Genomic DNA, 20,398 nt, shown 5'->3' with positions numbered 1-20,398 from the left:
AGTGTTTAATGGTAGCCTATTCATTCAAAAGCACAATGCACATTTTTAATGCAGTTAATCGTAAATGTGCTGCCAAATGTATTTTACTATTGACTGGAAGTGTAACTACACCACTAGTAATAGTTATAATGACATAATCATTATTATTAGAATGATTATCATTATGCCTACAGGGAAGGTTTCATATTATGTTAATTTTCAGGTTTTACTAATATTTTTGGGTTTCTACTACAAAAGGATTTAGTCAGAAAAAAAACACGTTATTTTCTTATCATAAATAGTTCTGAAATGTGTCAGCATTTCTATAAAAGTATGGTCTTATAGATAAATATAATAAAACATATGTCATGATATCCACATGAAAAAGTGCCCCACTATTTAAAGTGATAATGCCATTTCATTTTTTATAATTTGTATTATTATTATTATTATTACTATTATTATTATTATTACTACTACTACTACCGCCTCTTTGCTATTAGTTTACAGTTACTACCCTACCAATAGGAGTAGAGTAGGAGCAGGGGCCTGAGAGTCGCCCCCTGCTGGTGTGGCGGCTCCATGGGTTTCTTACCGGAAATGCAATTCTCTGCTCTGTCTGTGCGGGGCTGTGGCGCGAGATACCCAGGCAACGCTGTGTACATATAAACTTCTGCCTGAAAGAAATCAATAAATAGTTTTCTTTAGTCTTCTTTATCTGACGGCAGGGGAATTTGCCATTTGTGACCACAAACCAGCGGGAAGTACCGCTCATCCGGGTGAAAATGCCTCGTAGACGACAGGTGAGAGCAAATGTAGGGCGCACAAGAGGGTAACGTTAGCTGAGTTAGCTCCACTCTTCGCTGCACCAGACTCCATTCAACACTCCGACTCTTTAAAATGCCGAAACATGGAATTTGTTGTACACATCTTCACTCCTTCAACCGGCATTGAACCATTCCATTGGTTTTCAAAGTGTTTTTGTTGGCATATTCTTCTTTTGTCAACGTTTTCAGTCAACGTTAAATTAAGATAACTGACGTTAACGAAACGTTACACCGTGATGGGAGGCAGCGAGCAGCTAAACGGAATTTAAAACTTTACCTTGGGTATTATTGAAATAAAACGTTGCTCTGTGAGTTATATGTGTGCCGAACTTAACACAAGACCATAATAACTCGTATTCTGTCAGTTATATGTAAATAGGCACAGGAAGGAAAACACTAATAAGCGCTACATTTTAAAATGCGAGGTTGGTTAACGCAGCCTGGTGCCACGGTCTATTAGCCGTGTAAGGAAACCGGGGCAGCTTAAGCTAACATGACAAGCGAAGCTAACAATAATATTAACGTTAGGTTGCTGAAGTGCTAAACAGACTAGACACTTTTTCTTGACAGCTGTTCGATTTACGTAACGTTATTTTTACGTCACACTTTTAGTAAAGTACCAAATGCCTACTGTAGTAGAATATAATGGTCACAGCTGTGTGACCTGCCACAAATCCAGCTAACAGCGAGCTATCAGCTGTTTTAACCCTTCTCTCAAATCACGATTACAGAGACAACTGGATAAACAAAACAGCGGGCAAACCCGTAAACAGGTTGTTAAAGAAATATCCAATTGTCCCAGGTTTAAGGGTGCTGGTTTTATCTATACAACAACCAAGTTACTAGCAAGCCAACCTCATTGATTGTGCTTTGTACAGTGCCTATAGAAAGTCATCATAGCCTTTTGAAATTGTCACTTTTTCTTGTATTACAACCTGAGTTAATCATATATATATATATTGTCCAGAAGTGGAGGCATATGGCACCACCCAGACCTTGGCAAGATCGGGCCGCCCCTCCATGACCGATTGATCAGGGAAGCTACCAAGAGGCCCATGGTGACCTTAAGGAGTTACAAGTCTAAATGGCAGAGGTTGGTCGAAGTGTGCATGTGACAACAATATCACAAGTTCTACATAACGCTGGTCTGTACGGCAGGGTGGCAAGAAAGAAGCCTCTTCTGAAAAAATGTCACATTGAGTATCGTTTACAGTATGTCAAAACACATATTGGAGTTTCTGATGCCTTGGGGCAAAAGGTTATGAGACCAAAATTGATCCTTTGGACTGAATTCCAAGTGCTATGTTTTATGGAAACCTGCCCGGAAAGAAAATACAAAAACAGTGTTAAAATACCGCCTTGTCTCATTCTCGTGCACTCAATATCGTGTATTGTCTCATCTTGTGAGCTGAGGGTCTCGTCACACCCCTAGTCCCCAGATTTTATACTTTGTGAAGGCACCTTTCGCTTTAATTACAGCTATCAGTCCGTTTGGATATATCAGCTTTGCACACCTTGGTGAATATTTCCCCATTCTTCCTGCAGAACTGTTCCAGTTCGGCCAAGTTCTGTGGTGAGCGACGATGGACTGAACACTTCCAGTCCATCCACAGATTTTCTGTAGGATTCAGATCAGGGCTCTGACTGGACCACTCTAGGACATTCACCTTAGCCACTGTGTTGTTTTTATGGAGGTGTGTTTTGGGTCGTTGTCATGCTGGAAGGTAAACCACCTGCTCATTTTCAAGTGTCTAGCAGAGGGCTGCAGGTTTTCCTAAAGGAATATGCGTGTACTTGGCAGCATCCATTTTCCCTTCAATCCTGACTAACTGCCCAGTCCCTGCTGAAGAGAAACAAGCCCACAACATAATTCTGCCACCACCATGCTTCAATGTAGCTATGGTGTGTTTTGGGTGGTGTGCTGTGTTGGGTTCTGCCATAAAAGTTTAGTTTTGGTCTCATCTGAAAGTATAACATAAGAATCTTCAATGTGTTTTTTGACAGGCGGTTAACTACTCAGTGTGACTTTTTTTCGGATAGGCTTCTTTCTTGCCACCCTGCCATGAAGACCATCGTTTGTAGAAGTTGTGAAATTGTGGTCGCATGCACAGATCGACCGACCTCCGCCATTTAGACTTGTAACTCCTTCAGGGTCACCATGGGCCTCTTGGCAGCCTCCCTGATCAATCTTTTCCTGGCTTGGTAATCCAGTTTGGAGGGGCGACCCGATGGAGGCAAGGTCTTGGTGGAGCCATATGCCTTCCACCTCTTGACAATACTCTGAACGGTCCTCAGAGGGATAGTTAAAGCCTTTGAAATCTTTTTATATCCTTCTCCTAACTTGTGCCTATCCACAACTTTATCCCGGGGCTCTTTTGAAAGCATCTCTCCAACCATGGTGAATTATTTGTGTTACCATGCACTACTTGGGGTGGAATCCTCAAGGGACAGCTGATTTTATTCTGAAGTAAAAAGGTGAAGGCATCACTGACTCATGCCATGACGCATCAGCTTCTACGTACTGTATTTGTGCCATGATTACGGAATTTGTGTATATGTATGCCTCTGATTTCATTTTCCCCCCCTGATAGAGACATATGGTTGGGAGTGGTTCGGATGGAACTGAAGACTCTGATTCCTCCGCTGAAAGAGACCAGACCAACAGTTCAGAAAGTGATGGGAACATGCACAAGAGACAGCGCCTCACCAGAGCCTCTACTCGCCTTAGCCAAAGCTCTCAGGGTAAGCAATCCTACGAATACAATATAACATTTTGTAGCAATTAATCTTAGCTGTTGAATGAACAGGGCGGTTTAAATCCTTTTACTTTAGATACTCCAGACTTGAAGCGAGCTGCGGACCATGATGAATCTCCACCACTGACGCCCACCGGAAATGCCCCCTCTTCTGAATCTGAGCTAGACATCTCCAGCCCCAATGCCTCCCATGACGAGAGCCAGGCCAAAGATCAAGCTAACAGAGACTCAGATAAGGACCTCTCCCATCGACCCAAGCGCCGTCGCTGTCACGAGACTTACAACTTCAACATGAAATGCCCTACACCGGGATGCAATTCACTTGGTAAAATCCCTGACCTTTTGAAAATGTTATACATTGGTTCATCAATGGAATCATTGACATTATGTACTATATAAATTACCTCCTTTTCTCAATTTGCCCAGGTCACCTCACTGGAAAACACGAACGCCATTTTGCTGTATCAGGTTGCCCTCTTTACCACAATCTTTCCGCTGATGAATGCAAAGTGAGTATCTTCAAAATAACATTGTAGCTCTTTTTATTGTTCGTTTAATGGTCTGATGATATATTTCAGTTGATTTTCACTATAATGAAGGTAGCCAACTCTGATGATCTCATTGTGTGGTATTATATGGTAGCATTAGTTGTGTTTTTATTAGCTTTGTTGTGCTTTGTCAGTTTTTTCAGATTTATTTTTCACTTCATGTTCTAATCTTTTCAATATTTATTGTATTTGTACATATATGTTAGTACAATGCTTTGTTGATTGGTAAATCACAGCATTATACGATCTGTGCTTTCTGTATAGCAGACAGCTGCTATGGATGCAGCTCTGATTTTTAGGACTATTTCCATCCAACAAAGAAAGAAGTCGGGTAAATTTAATGTCAGCTGTGGCAACAAAAAAATGCCGGATTTCCATTAAGATAATTATTTTGTGACAAATCATGGTTGTCTTTAGTAAGTAGCCGTAATAAGCAACTAGTTATTACACGACAGCGTCGGGTTTCCATTCGCAGTTAGGACCAACTCTACAACTCGCTCTACATAACCCCTTACTTAGATAATATCTTTTGGAGTGTCTACATTACATGTATCAGTTTAATTTATTTGTATATTGAGTGCTGCATGAATGAGTCCTAACACCTGGAAGTGAGTTCACTTGAGTTTTTGGTTAGATGCCTTAAATAAGGTCAGTGATTAACGCAGACTTATGGCATTTTTCACTTTTTTGTTCTACGACATAAAATAAGTCAGGAAAAACCCCACTGGTGAATTATGATATTTGTGTGTGTTTTTAAAAAGGTTTGTTTCTAACAAGTGGCCCAATGAGATTACAACGTCATCATACTGTACAAGCGTAATTAGCTGGAGGATATACAGTAGTTTGTTTATAGCCTAATGTTAGCTTTGCTGACTGCATTTACGTTTAAAAAGTCAAAAAGTTGTGTTCATTATGAAGGTTGTCTTGCTTAACAAAACGCCTGTCATAAACTTCTGTTTGCCACAGAGCTTATTTCTGCAATAATCTCAAATCCAATGGAAACATCCCACCGGCTTTTTGTCGAGGGAACCAGGGCGGTGCTAACTTTTGTTTTTGTTTTTTATTCAACTGGTATGGAGGTCTTATGGTTAAAGACAAATGTTTCAAAAACAGAAAGGCTGTATCATACAATGTTATAACAAGGCCTAGCAACACATAAGCAAATATTTGACATTTTGAGCGGCATCTTTACTCTTCATTACAGGTGAAAGCCATCAGCCGTGAGAAACAAGAGGAGGAGGTGAAGGGGCAGGAAGAAAACAACTCACGCCATGCAACTCGTCACCAGGTACGCTTTCGCAGTGATTGGTATCACATTATTCATGTTCACATTCTAGCAGGAAGCATATGAATGGAGTTGTATCAGCTGAAAATTACAAATACAGTTGTTATTGTGTGTGTTTGATATTTGTATTTGCATTTCTGTCTTGATTTTAAGACGCCAACATCGAAACAGAGCAGATACAAAGAGCAGGTGGCTGAAATGAGGAAAGGGCGAAACTCTGGCCTTCAGAAGGAGCAGAAAGAAAAGCACATGGTACGTCACTGGCACTCCAACATGCAGCTGTTTGCTTACTGCGCTGCACTTTGACTCACTCCATGTGTACGATTGGATGGTATATATTTCTCCATTCCTTTGTCTTACTGGTCCACAGGAGCATCGGCAGACACACAGCAACACCAGAGAGCCTCTGCTGGAGAACATCACCAGCGAATATGACCTGGAGCTCTTCAGAAAAGCCCAGGCCCGTGCGTCTGAAGATCTGGTAATGGGCTGTTTCATATCTCCATCGGTGTAATAAATGTCTGTAATATAATAACCTTATCACACAGGTTAATGCTAAGACCAGCAGTAACACTGTGTATCTCCCCCCTGCAGGAGAAGCTGCGTATCCAGGGTCAGATCACTGAGGGCAGTAACATGATAAAAACCATCCTATTCGGCCGCTACGAGCTGGACACCTGGTACCACTCACCCTATCCTGAGGAGTATGCACGCCTGGGTCGCCTCTACGTCTGCGAGTTCTGCCTCAAGTACATGAAGAGCCAGACCATTCTCAGGCGACACATGGTGAGTCAACGGGCGTTTGATACAAATGCAGTTTTTAAAATGGTATATTTGACCTTTTAATTCATCTAGTAGCCAACCAACTCACAGATAGTTCATAATTACTAGCTGAAAAGGTATGTGAAGGTTAGAATATAGTGGGTTCTCCATAATTTTTGAAATTATCAATTTTAGTTCTTTTTGAAAAGAAAATCTCTTCCTCCAGACATTTGGATATAAAATTGTGTTCATATTATATATGCCTGCTATCGCTGTATTATGGCCTTCAAATGTATGTATGTGGGTTTATTTACGTTTCTTTTCAGGCCAAGTGTGTGTGGAAGCATCCTCCAGGAGATGAGGTGTACAGAAAGGGGGGTATATCTGTGTTTGAAGTCGATGGCAAAAAGAATAAGGTAGGCACACCTCAAAATCTTTACTCCCTGTCGATATTGGAATATTTGTTACACATACATCTGTAAAGCAAGCATCACAGACAGTGACATCTTACCAATAAGTGTCGTTTTCTCCCCAGATCTACTGCCAGAATCTGTGTTTACTCGCCAAGCTCTTCTTGGACCACAAAACACTGTACTACGACGTGGAGCCTTTTCTCTTCTACGTCATGACTGAGGCCGACAACACCGGCTGCCATTTAGTGGGATACTTTTCCAAGGTAAATGGAAGAACAAGTTAAGATTTATGCTGTGTATAGAGCATATCAAAATTAGATATTGTATACATTGTATTTTTGTATATATAAGCAACTGGAATGTTTTTTATTTTTTCATCAATTACAGGAGAAGAATTCCTTCCTGAACTACAATGTATCCTGTATCCTGACTATGCCACAGTACATGAGGCAGGGCTTTGGCAAGATGCTGATTGACTTCAGTAAGTATATGTTTTTCTCTAATTTTTCTCATTTTCACAAAATGCAGAATATTTATAATAAAAGCTTCAATAAAGGGATATTAATCAAGGGCTTTTGCATTTGATTTTTGGAGACGTTCGGATGTATCTGTATATCCGCTTGTAATAGCTAGCGTTAGCTAAAGCAAAATATGCAGTTTGTGTGTGGATTTGCTAGATTTGTCATCTGGGATTCATTCTTCATTAAAAGTGTTTCTCTGTGATTTGTTTAGGCTACCTTCTGTCCAAAGTGGAAGAGAAGGTGGGCTCTCCTGAGAGGCCTCTGTCTGACCTCGGCCTCATCAGTTACCGTAGCTACTGGAAGGAGGTGTTACTTAGATACATGTACAATTTCCAGGGCAAAGAGATCTCCATCAAAGGTGAGAACACAGATTTAGAGCAGCGTGGCCACTAACCTTCTTATACCACCATTAAGATAAAATGCAGAATGTGTTTGTAACATATCTTAAAATATAGCTTAGTTGAGAGGTTTTTCAACACAGGTTAAGATCGTCTTGAGCAAAGTGCACGCATGCATATACAAATCTTGTTTACTATTTTAATATTTTTTTGCTGCACAGAGATCAGTCAGGAAACTGCTGTCAATCCGGTGGACATAGTGAGCACCCTGCAGTCTCTTCAGATGCTGAAGTATTGGAAGGGAAAGCACTTGGTGTTGAAGCGACAGGTAAGATGATTGGTCCGAGTGTCTGTTTTTTTTTTTTTTACTGCTGCTTAAGTTTATGATCTCTCTTAAATGTTATTTTAACAACATTCATTTTAAGAGCTTGTGTTGACATCTAACATCTAAGAGAAAAAGTGAAACATCAATACTTTGGCCAAGGGTAGGCAGTTTATTTTTGGCGATGCAAAAAAAAAATCCATAATAATCTTTCATCATATTATAATGATGCATTTCAGACAGAGGGTGAATAGGGATATATACAGACAGTACAGTAGTATACAGACAGTATGTGAAAAATAATGTGTTTTTTGAACATTAAAGCACGTAAACATGTTCTAGTAGAAACCCAAAATACACGTATGATTCGGAAAATGAGCACAATATGAGACCTTTAAGTTTCAAGATAATGTGGTGATAATTATAACATACATTGTTTTCAGACACATGTTGAAAAATGACAGTAGTGCAGCTTCCCTTAAATGTAATGACAGCCCAGTTTGTTACTTTTTCTTTTCTCCCTCACAGGACCTGATTGATGAGTGGAAAGCGAAGGAGATCAAGAGAGGCAACAGCAACAAAACCATCGACCCGAGCTCACTAAAATGGACGCCTCCCAAAGGGACATAAGCACTAAGATCCTCAGGCTGCTGAATCAACTCACCTACAGCCTCACCAGCCACAAGTAGCCTCGACCTACCAACTGTCAATAAAGACCAGTGTTCAATCGTTCTTTTCACGTTTTTACTTGTTTTATTTCTCACTAAACTTTTTTTACTTTTATATTTTACTTTGATTCAGATTTTAAGCACCATACGTTCCTGACTCAAGCATTGTCAAACAATGAACAGTAGAGAATTCCTTTGTCCTGTTTGTTTTAAAAACTGCCAACATCTACTAAGCTTTGAATGTTCAGAGAGAAATGCTCCAGTGTGGTGGATGATGTGAATGTTTTTGCTTTGCTCCTGCAAAAAAAAACTAGAAAATAAATACATACCCACATTTAGCAACATTTACAGGCTGTTATGTTTATTTAATTCAATAAATGTGCATTTTGAAGATGATAGTTGCTTTTATTTCGGCATAACACATAATTGTTAGCATGAATCAAAACTGTAAGCGCAGTGTGTTTTGAGGAGTATGATGTATGGTGATGTCTTTGGTTGGTGTAAAATTGTATAGATCAAAATATGTACTTCTTTTTTTCGAGCTCCATCAATACATGATATGGACCCATTCCTCTGATGAACCTGCCAATGGAATAGTAAATTAAAGATATTTTTAATTTGCTGAGAATATAAAAACATACCCTGTAAGAATGCACAGAAATAAAACAACCTCAGGTTTTTATACTGATCCAATCATACCTTGCTTGTGTGGTTTCTCTGAAACATCAGTGGTTGTTGAAGATGGAATTATTCTGGTTAAAGATTCTGTAATAAACACAAAACATTTGAAGTCAACATTATGACGGGACTGTCTTTGCCTTGTACTTATCGTCATAGCTGTTAAATGTGTATTTGCAATTTGATATTTTTAATATCAATAAAGCTGCTTTAATATTTTGAAACGATTTAAATTCTGTTTCTTGATGTTTGTGCTTACCACCACCAGAAATGCTTCTTCCCATCAGACCCACAAACGTCTCTCCTTTGTTTCCTACAAATGTAAGAAAGGTGATCACATTTACACAGTAGCAGTTTCATAAACAGTAGGTCATATATGAAATGTTGCATCCCGTGAGTACTGCAATTCTAAAAAGAAACCATTTAAACATGGCATCTGAGCACAAACACTGCAATTTACATTTTGAGATTATTTTAATCTCTAATACAATATTTTAGATTTATCTTTTAGTGTGTTTCTCTGCAAAACCTTGAATGAAAATCTCAATTTTAAATTTCAATTAAAATGTATTACTTTGATTTTACAGTTATTGTCATTTGATCTTTTTTCTTTTTTAAAACAGTGATAAATGATGCTGTCATAATAAAGATGATTTAGATTTTAGATTGAAGGGTGTTTTTTAAAGGTATCAACACTCAGTGATTGAGCCAGTCAGGTTTTTTCAAACTCATTTACATTTAGGATTGCTATATTTTTAAGCAGCATTACATTATTATACTACAGTGCAAAAGTGACACCAAGCTACTTACGTCTATTTACTTTAAAAGGTTTCTTTATACCTGTGGAGGATAAAAAGAAACCTAAATTATAGTCATGTACCAGTCTTTTCATATTCATAACCACACACATATAGAGTGTAATGAGCCATAGAAAGAATACATTCAAAAGCATGTTGTTTTTTTGTATGCAGAGTTGAAGTCAGAGGCCACCTGAGCGTTTCCCCATGAGTCCATAGAAGCGAAGGGCTTTGGATCTTTTCATCACACTGGCCATCGGGTGGGTCAGACCTGCTTCCAGGAACTCATCCTGCCAGAAAACATCATATTTACATGTTTGATTTCTTATTAAAATAAAATATTTTCCATGTTAAATCAGGAATTAAATATATATCCAGAAATAATATAGAGAGAATTTGATCCCTTAAGCAATAAAAATAAAAATAATATGTCCCTAACTGTATTCTCCCTTGTTAAATTACAGATGCTCACCTGCGAGTCTTTGGATAACCCTCTCTCCTCTTCCACCCTAGGAGACAGAGCCTGATAGGTTTGCACCAAAGCACAAAGAGTCACAACAACAAGCTGGATCTTCAAGTTATTCATTTCTTGGTCAGGTCCGTATCTTCAATCAAAGTGTAAAACAGTCAAATAAACTGACAGATGGGCAGATGAGATTCAGTGTTAATCTGTCTCTGTCACTGTATCCAGGGTGCATTTATACCTTTACGCACATACTGCTAGAACCCTCCCCCCCAAACATGATCATGAATTCACATTTGGAAACTTCCAGATTTTCTGTATTACACCCTGACGTCTCTTTCCACCTCAAACATTAAGTATTTTGCAGGCAGTACACATGTCATATCTTATTAATCAAAAATGATTTAGAATTGAAGATGAATGTATTTCTTCAGTTGTTCTACAGTTGAAACTACGATATAATCCAAAGATTTACAATCAGAGTTAATATCTAAGAAACCCGCCACATGCTCAATAATATTAAAGCTTAAATATTTACATTTGTGGTGGTCACCTTTCATTTCGATTTTTATTAGGCATCTAGATTGCTTTTGGTCTAAAAATATCCTTGTGATGTTCACATGCCTCTTTGATATCACCAACGAGTGCAGGACATGCAGGCGCGTCAGGTCTTTGACCAATGCTTTGCAAATATAACCATTTGCTTTGAAGGTGCTTTATTAGTCAACCAATTGACTTGGCAGCTACTTCTGGATTTATGAAGCGGGACAACAAAGACGTGACCTCGACCTCAGACGCGTATTGGTTTATGAAGATCACAAACAGACAGTTGACATTTCAAGTGCAATGTAATATGTGTGAAATGTGTTGCACATGATAACCTGAAATATGTCAGAATTATTTCAATATTTTTTAAACATGTAGCTCAAATCAAGCAGTCCAATTGTTTCATATACGTGGTATAATAACCACATACAATGGCTATGAAGCCTAACACAATTGCACGATTCTGCATCGTTCTGCGTGGTGAACGTTACCTTGCCAACAGGGAAACAAAGCCGTTATCTTTGCTCTCTTCAAAGCCACCAGAATCCTTTGACAAAAACAATTATTTTACCTTGCAGAAAACAGGAGGTTCTGGTCCTCCACTGCATTGATTAGTTTGTGTTATTGTGTGACTTTGGTGAATGTCTGTTGCTAGTGTAGGCTGCGTTCCATAGCAACTGCCTCGGTATGTGCAGGCAGCCAGCCCAGGAGGACCAATTTTATCGTTAACATTATGTTTTATTAGTACAAATCAATTTAAATTGGAATGAGTTGTTGTCTGTCATATTGCCATACTTGAAGTGCAATAGCTCACTTCAGGCCATGGTATATTGTCATTATATCACAGCACAATATACCACAGCCAGCTATTGCTCAAGTAACTTTTGATCACGCAATATTTATTTTCCGCCTCCTGAGATGATTACATTGTTGTTAAACATTTTCACGATCTTTACTTACTTAGCCATCTAAATACTCTATTCGAACGAAAGGTGAGCTCTTCTCACAACACTCTGGCTATAGAAATTTCAAGAGAGGCAATTACTTGACAATCGATGTGCTGTAAGGAGAGCCACTTGAAACAGAGCTGACACACACATCAAATGCTTTGATCCACGCACAGGTGCTTCTAAAAGCAAGAAAAACCCGGAACAATTAGGCCTGAAAGGCATTTACACCTGAACGACAGCCCCTCGTGTGCACATAACCCACAGCTAACGTGGAGTGCTGAATCAAAAGAAATCAGAGGCACAACATTTGCATATGAAATGGTTGAGTCACAAAGAGCTCCCGTAATGACAGAACACTGTATTTCCATGAGACTCGGGGTAGTGGTTTTGTAGGCCATTTCAGGATTTGCACTGCTCACTGCTGGTAACGCACTATTAGTGCTGAGCCCTGTGTTAACCTTTAAATGTGTGACTCTTTTTTTTGTTGTTGATTTGTGCATCTCATATGGCATTACAAGTGATGCCAAACAAGTGCAATCATGGGCATGGGCCCCCTTTAGGGGGCTTTCATTCTGAGACAAACAATATGTTACTTTGATTGTTGTGGATCACCTTCTTACAGATGCATCATGGGAAATGCAAGATAGTGCTCAATTATTGTACTTAGGTACAAATATGAGGTAATTGTACTTTACTTAAATCTTTTATTTTCTTTTTTGCAAACCCTTTAACTTTTCCCCAAATAAATTTAAGTCAAAAGCAACCAAGTACAGTTGCTTTTGATTTAAAGTTCTTTGGGGACAACAATGACCTGCACAAATAAGAATATTCACAGACGCTTTAACTTTACTACATTTAGGCTATCTGACATCTTAAATAGTTTTTTTTTTCCCCCAAAGTACTTGCATAAAATCATACACGCTTTGTTATAAGTAGCATAATATAGAAGGTATACTTTATTGATCCCTAGGGGAATATTTTTTTTGTATCAGTGTAAAAAAAAAACTGTCTATGGTATATACAAGCTTATGTTGGCAGGTTGGGTTAATCTACAAGGACATTGCTACATCATACCCTACAAAGACAGGAGTGTTGGGGACATAATGAGTCCAGGATTTACAGTTTTGGTTGGATAGGGAATGCTAAGGCACTGTGTGTAGGGCCATGTTATCTAAAACTAAGCCCTACTGATCAATCATTTGCTACACCTACGCAGAGAATCATTATTTATTAGTGGTATTGCCCCTATAAGCTGGTTAGCCAACTGCTATTCAAACCCAAAGAAGATTAAAATGTTTGTGTATGGTATGGTACCTCCACTGGCTGTGGACCGAGTGTGTAGGCTATCAGAACAGGGGTAGCTTTAGTCCAATGGCTGAATGTTGGACTTTACAAAAGAGCATCCAACTAATACATCTTATATACTGTAGGGTTTTACTATTTTGATGATAGGTCAGTGGATTAAACATACTCAATCTTGTAAAGTATTGATACGCAGTGACTCGTTGTCTCCATTAGTAGAATGGGAGGCAGAGCCTTCAGCTACCAAGCTCCTCTCCTTTGGAACCAACTCTCAAGTGTTATTCAGGAGGCAGACACTGTCCCCATATTTAAGAGTAAACTTAAAACTTTCCTTTTTGATAAAGCTTACAGCTAGGGCTTACGAGCCCTTAGCAATGTTGTTATTTTTAAGCTGATTTTGATCTGCTTAGTTATGCTGCTATAGGCCTAGTCTGCAAGCGATAATACTTTTCCAGATACTCTGAGCTTCTCTCCTCTCTGTCTGTATCATTCATGTCTCATCAATGCATGTTACTAATTCAACTCGTTCCCCGGAGTTGTTTGTGCTTTGTCGTCTCGCAGGTCTCTGCTGATCGTGGTGGTGCCTGCTGCCGTGGTCCTGCATGACACTGTCTATAGACATGTTACACATTAATACTCAGTCTCAGAATTAACTTAATTAGTTTATTTAATTCTTCACCTAAGAGCAGATGCAGGTGTAGCAGTTGGGTGCAGATAGCTGACACAAGGTGGCAGTAGAGGGCGGCTCATTATTAGAGCTAAGGGCCATAATCTCCTGTTGACAGATACTGTTTTATCAGATGAGTCGAACCCCACAGAGCTCCTCTGTGGTGAGTTTAGACTAGAAGCTTGATATCATCACCTCTTTAGCCTGACAGAGCGCCTTTAAGGCCGACTGAGACCTGCTATCTCCACACAATCTGGACACATATTAACACTTACAAATGAGTCAATTCATGGAGACTAAGTGGGCTTTTCGGGAGCAGGTCAGTCAAGTAAAGAAAAGTGACAAAGGGTAGCCACTGTGCAATGCAAATACACTGTAATGTAGATACTGTAAAAGCTAAGGAGTTTAACTTAGATATGTTTTAAGACACGTAAAAATACTCCTCTGTGAATAATTATTAGTGTCTGATGTTGGAAGTTTTGGAAATTACATCTGTTCCTTCTCCAAAATACAGAATCTATGAATATGTAAACATCCTTCTAAGTTTATAATTATATGTGTCTTTAAGATTCTATGTTCAATCAGCATGTGTCCAATGTAAAAGCTGTAAATTACTATTCACTGCATTTATTGATTTCCCAATGATTGACTTCCCAAGGATCCTTTTGAGAGGTTTATCTGCTGTAGCCTGGTTAAACTCTTGTGAAAAGCTACACCTCATCCAGCAGGTGGCAGTGTTGTCTAACAGATGAAATCAAAGCACCAAAATCTGCAGTGCTACCATAATGTTGCCTTCTCCTTCACTGGACATATTTTAACAGGACTTCAAAGTCCTCATGATGAATTTGTTGTCTGTACTTGGCTGCCATATAAACAAAGGATGTGAAAGTACTGCCTTGGTCAGGGGCAATGTGACACATATTATAATGTGTCTTTGATTTTTATATTTAATTTGTTATTGTTGTTTGAGTTTTAAACTTGAAACATTCAAATGTCAGCAGACATACAGTGTCTTAACCACCACAAAGAAATATGGATATTCTTAATTGCACACAGTGAAGTGGTGACGTTCTTACTGTGTTAAATTGATAAAAGATGAAAACCGTTTTTTGCATAAATCAAGAAAAGGTTCAGACTTAATGTGATGACGTCTGCTCAGACATCGATGTAGATAACCATAAAAACACCATCAGTATCAGATGAACAATTACAAAATTGGCATCACAATACAATTGCTAAGAAATGATGCTACTGTGCTTATTATTTTAGATCACGAACAATCATAAATAGTAATAGTAAATACATAAATATAAATTTATTTTTAAGATTTATCACAGCCTCTTATTTGGTGTATTTCCACGTTAAACCGTCAACACCAGAATAGATCAGACATTGTATGACAAAGACTCCATCCATACAATGGTAGGCGTACGACCTAGTGTATGTGTAACTATAAATTATCTTAGGAGTTTTCCCTGTTGCCTGAATGCCTCCCAACTCTCTTGTTCCTTGAGTTGTTTTTCCCGTTTGGTGCCCTGTGGCCCTTTAGTGTGGTTTCTTTAGAGAGAGACATACATTTTGGCTTTTCAAGGCTCTCTGAGAATGAAATATGACTGTCTGCCTTTGCATGCTCAGACTGGGGGCTTCAGGCTGGTACTATGGTGATTCTGTCTCTGTGTGTCTTAACAGTGAGACAAACTGGTGTCATGGGATTGGCTGCACCGGTCTTGAACCAAAAGGAGCATGGGAGGTCTGTGTGAAAAACATCAGAATTTTGATTTAGAAGTTATTCAAAATATCTTAATAATACCTTATCTATACGAGGGGTTCGTGTTTAAGTGTTACCTCAAGACTGTGAGGAGATGCGCAGTAAAATAACATTATGTCCTCAGTGTTGCTACTGTTGTGGCATCATTCTCAAAAAGAAATATTTCATTGTTGAATGGTTTAGAACCTTGTTTAATGTTTAATTGTTACCATCACAAAGCAACATTAAGGTTATTGCTGCTCACGCTATTATTTAATCACCACTGGGTGGTTATGATGTTATTACTTAAGTAATTCATTTGCTGCCCAGAAACTTAGTTCAAAGCTTTGTATTAGCTGAAGTTAAAATATTTTTAAAATGAGAATTATTTAGCCCGTATGCAAATTGGTTGATAATTACTTTGTGACTCAACATACTTTGGCTTAAGGCCCAGACACACCAACCGGATGTGATGTCAAAGAACCAGTGGCAACGACGGTCAACTGTCACCTGTTTCTGGGCCATTTATATTTGAACGCGGCGAAACCTACATCCAACTAGCACACCCGTTCTGTGGCTCTCCGCACCAGCAGGATGCGAAAAACCAGAAGACCGTTAAGACAGATTCCAGATGCTAGTTAGCCAGTTAGCACAGTAACAACACAACCGGATGTTAAAAGAACTAAAGGTAGTCACCGTGCACGAGCAAACAATAACAAACAGTTACAAACTGTTTCCGCTAAAGAGCTCAATGAAAAATGAATGGACGAATGAATGAATGAAAAAAAAAAAAATCTAAATTATATAACAAGTTGGTTTTCGATCCCACAGCCTCTTGACTTTAGCCATTTGTTTGTACTTTCCTCACTTCCGTTGCTCTTCTTACGCACTTATTCACTTAATCTGAACTGTCTATCAGAGTGATTTCTCTCACTGATGGGCCCATTGTCACAAACAGCCGCTGATGAGGAGTGTCTAGTGTCAGTGGTGCAGGACACTGACTAGTGTGTCGGAGCTCTTTGCTCTTGGGTGGAGACTTACATGGAGCCGGCCAGATGTTCCCCCTGTCTCCAGCTTTTTCGGCTGCTGGTTGTAGCGTCATATTTTGCTTTCAAACACAAAAGTGGTATCAATCTTCACATCTAAATCTCGGCAACAAAGACAATGAAGTATTTCCCAAAATGTCCATCTTTTCCTTTAAGTTTTAGTCCTTCATCATCAATATGTTGCATCCCTCTGTCTCAGTAGGAGTGTTTGTTGTTTTTTCCCAGCCTTATTACAGTGCTCATCTGTCGGTCCTTAGGTCAGAACCCACGGGTCCCATGAGGCCCACAATTGGCCATGTTAGTGATGTTCTTGTTTGCTGGGCTCTTGTGGCTTCTTCGACACTCTCAGCCTATGGCGAGGCCTTGTTCGGTCAGATGTGCTTACTTTGTCGGGGAGCCAATCGCCAATTCATTCCCAAAGCCTCAGAGGTTCAAAAGCCAAGTGCATAATTGCTCCTTAAATCAATCTGCAAATTTCGTGGTATCCGAGCTGCAAACAGTTGGCCTGGAATCGTTTATTCATGAGGAACGGCTGTCCATGGTATGTATTTACAGTCAAAGCAAATGCTACAGTATCCTGGAGAAAATTACATTTGAATCAGGGAAGATATGTTCAATTATGGGCTTGTGGTTTACAGCACATTTTACATAAGCATGGTCCAATTCATCCCATTTGTTCAACCTTTATGGGTATCATTGTGTTTTTGTGGTTCGGATGGTGGGACAGGCCACACAGCTAGAACTGTGTCCCGGCTCTGCATCTGAAACCTTTCAATCCCCATAGTTTTAGAAGTTTCCCCTCAATTCCTTTTCATAAACTTCAGTCAGCTGCTGTGTGAGACAGAGAGACATTAGAGGCAGACAGTGTGGTTACAGCAGTGTCACTTTAAAAAAAATAGACAGGACTCATCTCCACCTTAATAACAGCTCCCCTCCACACACACACTTTGATGCCAGGGGCTTTACAAGTCCTGTTTAATGCACACTGTCCTGATCGCTACTTCTCCCTGTGTCTCTCTTTTGAGTTTTCTGTCTCTATCTCGTTCTTCCTCCTTCCCTCCCTCCCTCCCTCTGTCTCTCTCTCTCTCTCTCTCTCTCTCTCTCTCTCTCTCTCTCTCTCTCTCTCTCTCTCTCTCTCTCTCTCTCTCTCTCTCTCTCTCTCTCTCTCTCTCTCTCTCTTTCTCTCTCTCTCTGTTTCTTCACTCCTCCTCCTCTCCCTGCTGTATTTGCAGGCAGCTTTAGTGCCAGACACCCTGAGGCAGCGGTAGCGCCAGCGAGTCTTCCCACCTCTGTTTTTGTGGTAGGAGATGACATGTCGAAGCTTTGAAGGGCAGAGGAAGGGAGGGAGAGGGGGAGGGAACGGGAAGGGAGGGAGGGAGCCCATCACTCGGCGCAGAGGAAAAGCAAGGGACCCAGAGAGAATGTCATGTGGCCTGCAGTCCACCCAGATATTCTCTTTCTCTCTTTCTTTCTCGGGCTGTCTATGTGGGCAGGCAGGAATGGCGACAGGAAGCAACCCCCCTCCCTCCTCCTTCCTCCCTTCATTCTCTCCTACCCTCCTTCAGCTCTTCACTCACTCAGTCACTCACTCCTCATGTCCCCCGTTCCACCACCCCCTTTTTCCTCTTTCCCCATCCCACCTCCCACCCTCCGCTCATGCTTATTCTCTCCCCTACTCTGGGCCCAATTTCTGTTGTGTGTATTTCCCCAACTGCTTTTTTCCTCCCCCTCCCTCTCTCCTTCTTTTAGTTTGTCTACCTCCCTCACACACACAGGCGTGCCCGTGCATCATAACTCGCTTGGTGATGAAGTGTGCTGAGGTGTGCTGAGGTGTGCTGAGGTGTGCTGAGGTGTGTTGAGGTGTAAACTGTGAGTGAGTAGCAGACAAAACATGTTTGATTTCAGATCCTGAGGCATAAATCATCCTCTCATCTGAGCAGTACTTTTCCAAAAATGTATTTCCTTATAAACTTCATATATGTTACATAAATATCAGCTCCAGGCCCATGCTACAAAAATAATTAGGAAATGTCTCTTACAAACACTTTAGTGAGTTAGAAATTGCCTAATAAAATAAATTGAAATGTAGGCTGGTCTTTCAGGTATTAAACGGTTTATACTACCACTTGAGGATTGCTGAGTTCATGTACTACCGTAATTTGTGTATCAGAGCAGAGGGATCAGCACTGAGACAGACAGGATGGGGCCCACACAGAAATGATCAAACATCCTCCCAGATATGCTCTGTTGAATGTATGTGGCTGGGGTATAGTCTCTTGGCTCTGTTTGGCTCACAGAGAAAACCCTATGATTTTTTCCTATTCAAGCAAATAAAATGATGAAAGCAGAATAGAAGCCTTCACTGGGGTATAAAAAAAGTTTCCACTGGCTTTGATATGGACCTCTGATGGCACTTCAACCACACCTGCTTGTTCTTATGTGGCTGCCTTCTCACCTGTGTACTTTCAAAGCAATCACACACAAGTCACATGTTGTAAAGCACCCTCTAAAACACAGACAGGGACTTTTTAGGTGGGTATTTTTCAAAGAAGAGATAGAAGATATATTGCTCAGTACCCAAATAGAGACACTTTTTTATGTTATCAGTGTGTGGGTTGGTTGAGTCTTATTCGTCTACTTTCAGATCAACAATGACGCCACGACAGCAGTTGCAGGCAAATAATGAAAACAAAAGAGTCGCCTTTCTGGCTCAGGTGAGCACAGTGGAAGCCGTGTCTGTCGTATGTTTTTATGCACAGACGTGTGTTGTGTTTGTGTCACTGTATGACATAGTGTTTGTATGGATTGTATCACTGCAGGCCAGTTTGATATTTCAAGTCATTACCAGCGTCAGAAAGGGAAGAGATTACAGGGTACAGCAGCAATAACACACACTATTAGCAAGACAAGCTGTTATTATGCCTCTGGTGTCAGGTGAGATGTCAGAGATGCTAGTCTGTGTCATGCTTACAATTGCTGGATCAGCAGGCTTACACGGTAACAAGTGAGTAATAAACACATTAACTAAGAGGCAACGATGTAAATCTTTTCTGAATGGAAGGTCATGTTATTCTCTGCTTTGTGTTTTGATAATATAGGACTTTTCTGAACAAGTTCTAGATTTTAAAGTTAACCGTTAGAAAAACACATGACAACATGACATTTTTAAACATCTGGTTGCTTGTCGTCACGTTGCAACATATAATCCCAGTATTGTTTGGATAGAGTCACAAACTACTGTTACAGTGCAGTTTTTTTCTTTCACTTTCAGATTTGAAGTTTTCTCAGAGAACTCTTTCCTTTTAGAGTAAGTGTGTTAAAAGCATTAAGAAAACGGCCGCAAATGTGGATGAGCACATACATTTGGCCTGCCTCTTTTTCCCCCCCTCTGTCTTTCTTGTTGCGTCTAAATTTTCCATGCCTGGCCTCTCTACTGCTGAGAGTGCTGTTCCTCGAAGCCGCAGTGTATTTTGAAGCAAGGTCGGTAGAGAGCCAGAGGCTCCAAAATCAGGCACAAGACTCCCAGTGTTCCACTGTTCGGCTTGCTCTTGGCACCGGCTCCTGACCAGAGAGGTCTAGCTAGCCACAGCCACTCTGTGTGTGTATGTGTGTGCTTGTGTGTGAACATATATAGCCCTCCCCCCTCCAAACTTAAAAGCCTATATAGAAATAGCTTTGGTTGACTCATTTATGGGCTCTCCCACATAGAAACAGTACCTAGGTGTGAGTCAGAGAGACTCGAGCACAGTCTCTGCTGGAAGAATTTTCAGTTTTTGTTATAAA

General features: G+C 40.0%; 2 protein-coding genes across 2 annotated transcripts; one reads left to right on the top strand and one right to left on the bottom strand.

The window, feature by feature from the left end:
• The first annotated feature begins 621 nt into the window (after positions 1-621).
• On the top strand, positions 622-9,112 carry kat7b (K(lysine) acetyltransferase 7b). The gene is made up of 14 exons (XM_083932161.1): positions 622-782; positions 3,398-3,548; positions 3,639-3,887; positions 3,989-4,071; positions 5,315-5,398; positions 5,549-5,647; positions 5,766-5,876; positions 5,990-6,181; positions 6,484-6,573; positions 6,693-6,833; positions 6,958-7,051; positions 7,303-7,449; positions 7,651-7,757; positions 8,280-9,112. The coding sequence occupies exons 1-14, from the start codon at positions 765-767 to the stop codon at positions 8,379-8,381; spliced, it is 1,668 nt and encodes a 555-aa protein (XP_083788287.1). The 5' UTR covers positions 622-764; the 3' UTR covers positions 8,382-9,112.
• Positions 8,967-10,480, bottom strand: LOC310960586 (uncharacterized protein; the record flags this gene model as incomplete). The annotated part of the gene is made up of 6 exons (XM_083932313.1): positions 8,967-9,001; positions 9,119-9,184; positions 9,357-9,410; positions 9,908-9,937; positions 10,088-10,184; positions 10,367-10,480. The coding sequence occupies 6 exons, from the start codon at positions 10,478-10,480 to the stop codon at positions 8,967-8,969; spliced, it is 396 nt and encodes a 131-aa protein (XP_083788439.1).
• Between the last annotated feature and the right edge of the window lie 9,918 nt (positions 10,481-20,398).

Source organism: Echiichthys vipera (genome assembly GCF_963691815.1).
Source record: "Echiichthys vipera genome assembly, chromosome: 18".
NCBI lineage: Eukaryota > Metazoa > Chordata > Actinopteri > Perciformes > Trachinidae > Echiichthys > Echiichthys vipera.
This window is presented reverse-complemented; position numbering and strand designations above follow the sequence as displayed.

Coding starts and splice junctions, on each gene's coding strand:
- kat7b (XM_083932161.1), top strand. Junction 3,549..3,638: donor CCTTAGCCAAAGCTCTCAGG/GTAAGCAATCCT, acceptor CTTTTACTTTAG/ATACTCCAGACTTGAAGCGA. Junction 6,834..6,957: donor TAGTGGGATACTTTTCCAAG/GTAAATGGAAGA, acceptor CATCAATTACAG/GAGAAGAATTCCTTCCTGAA.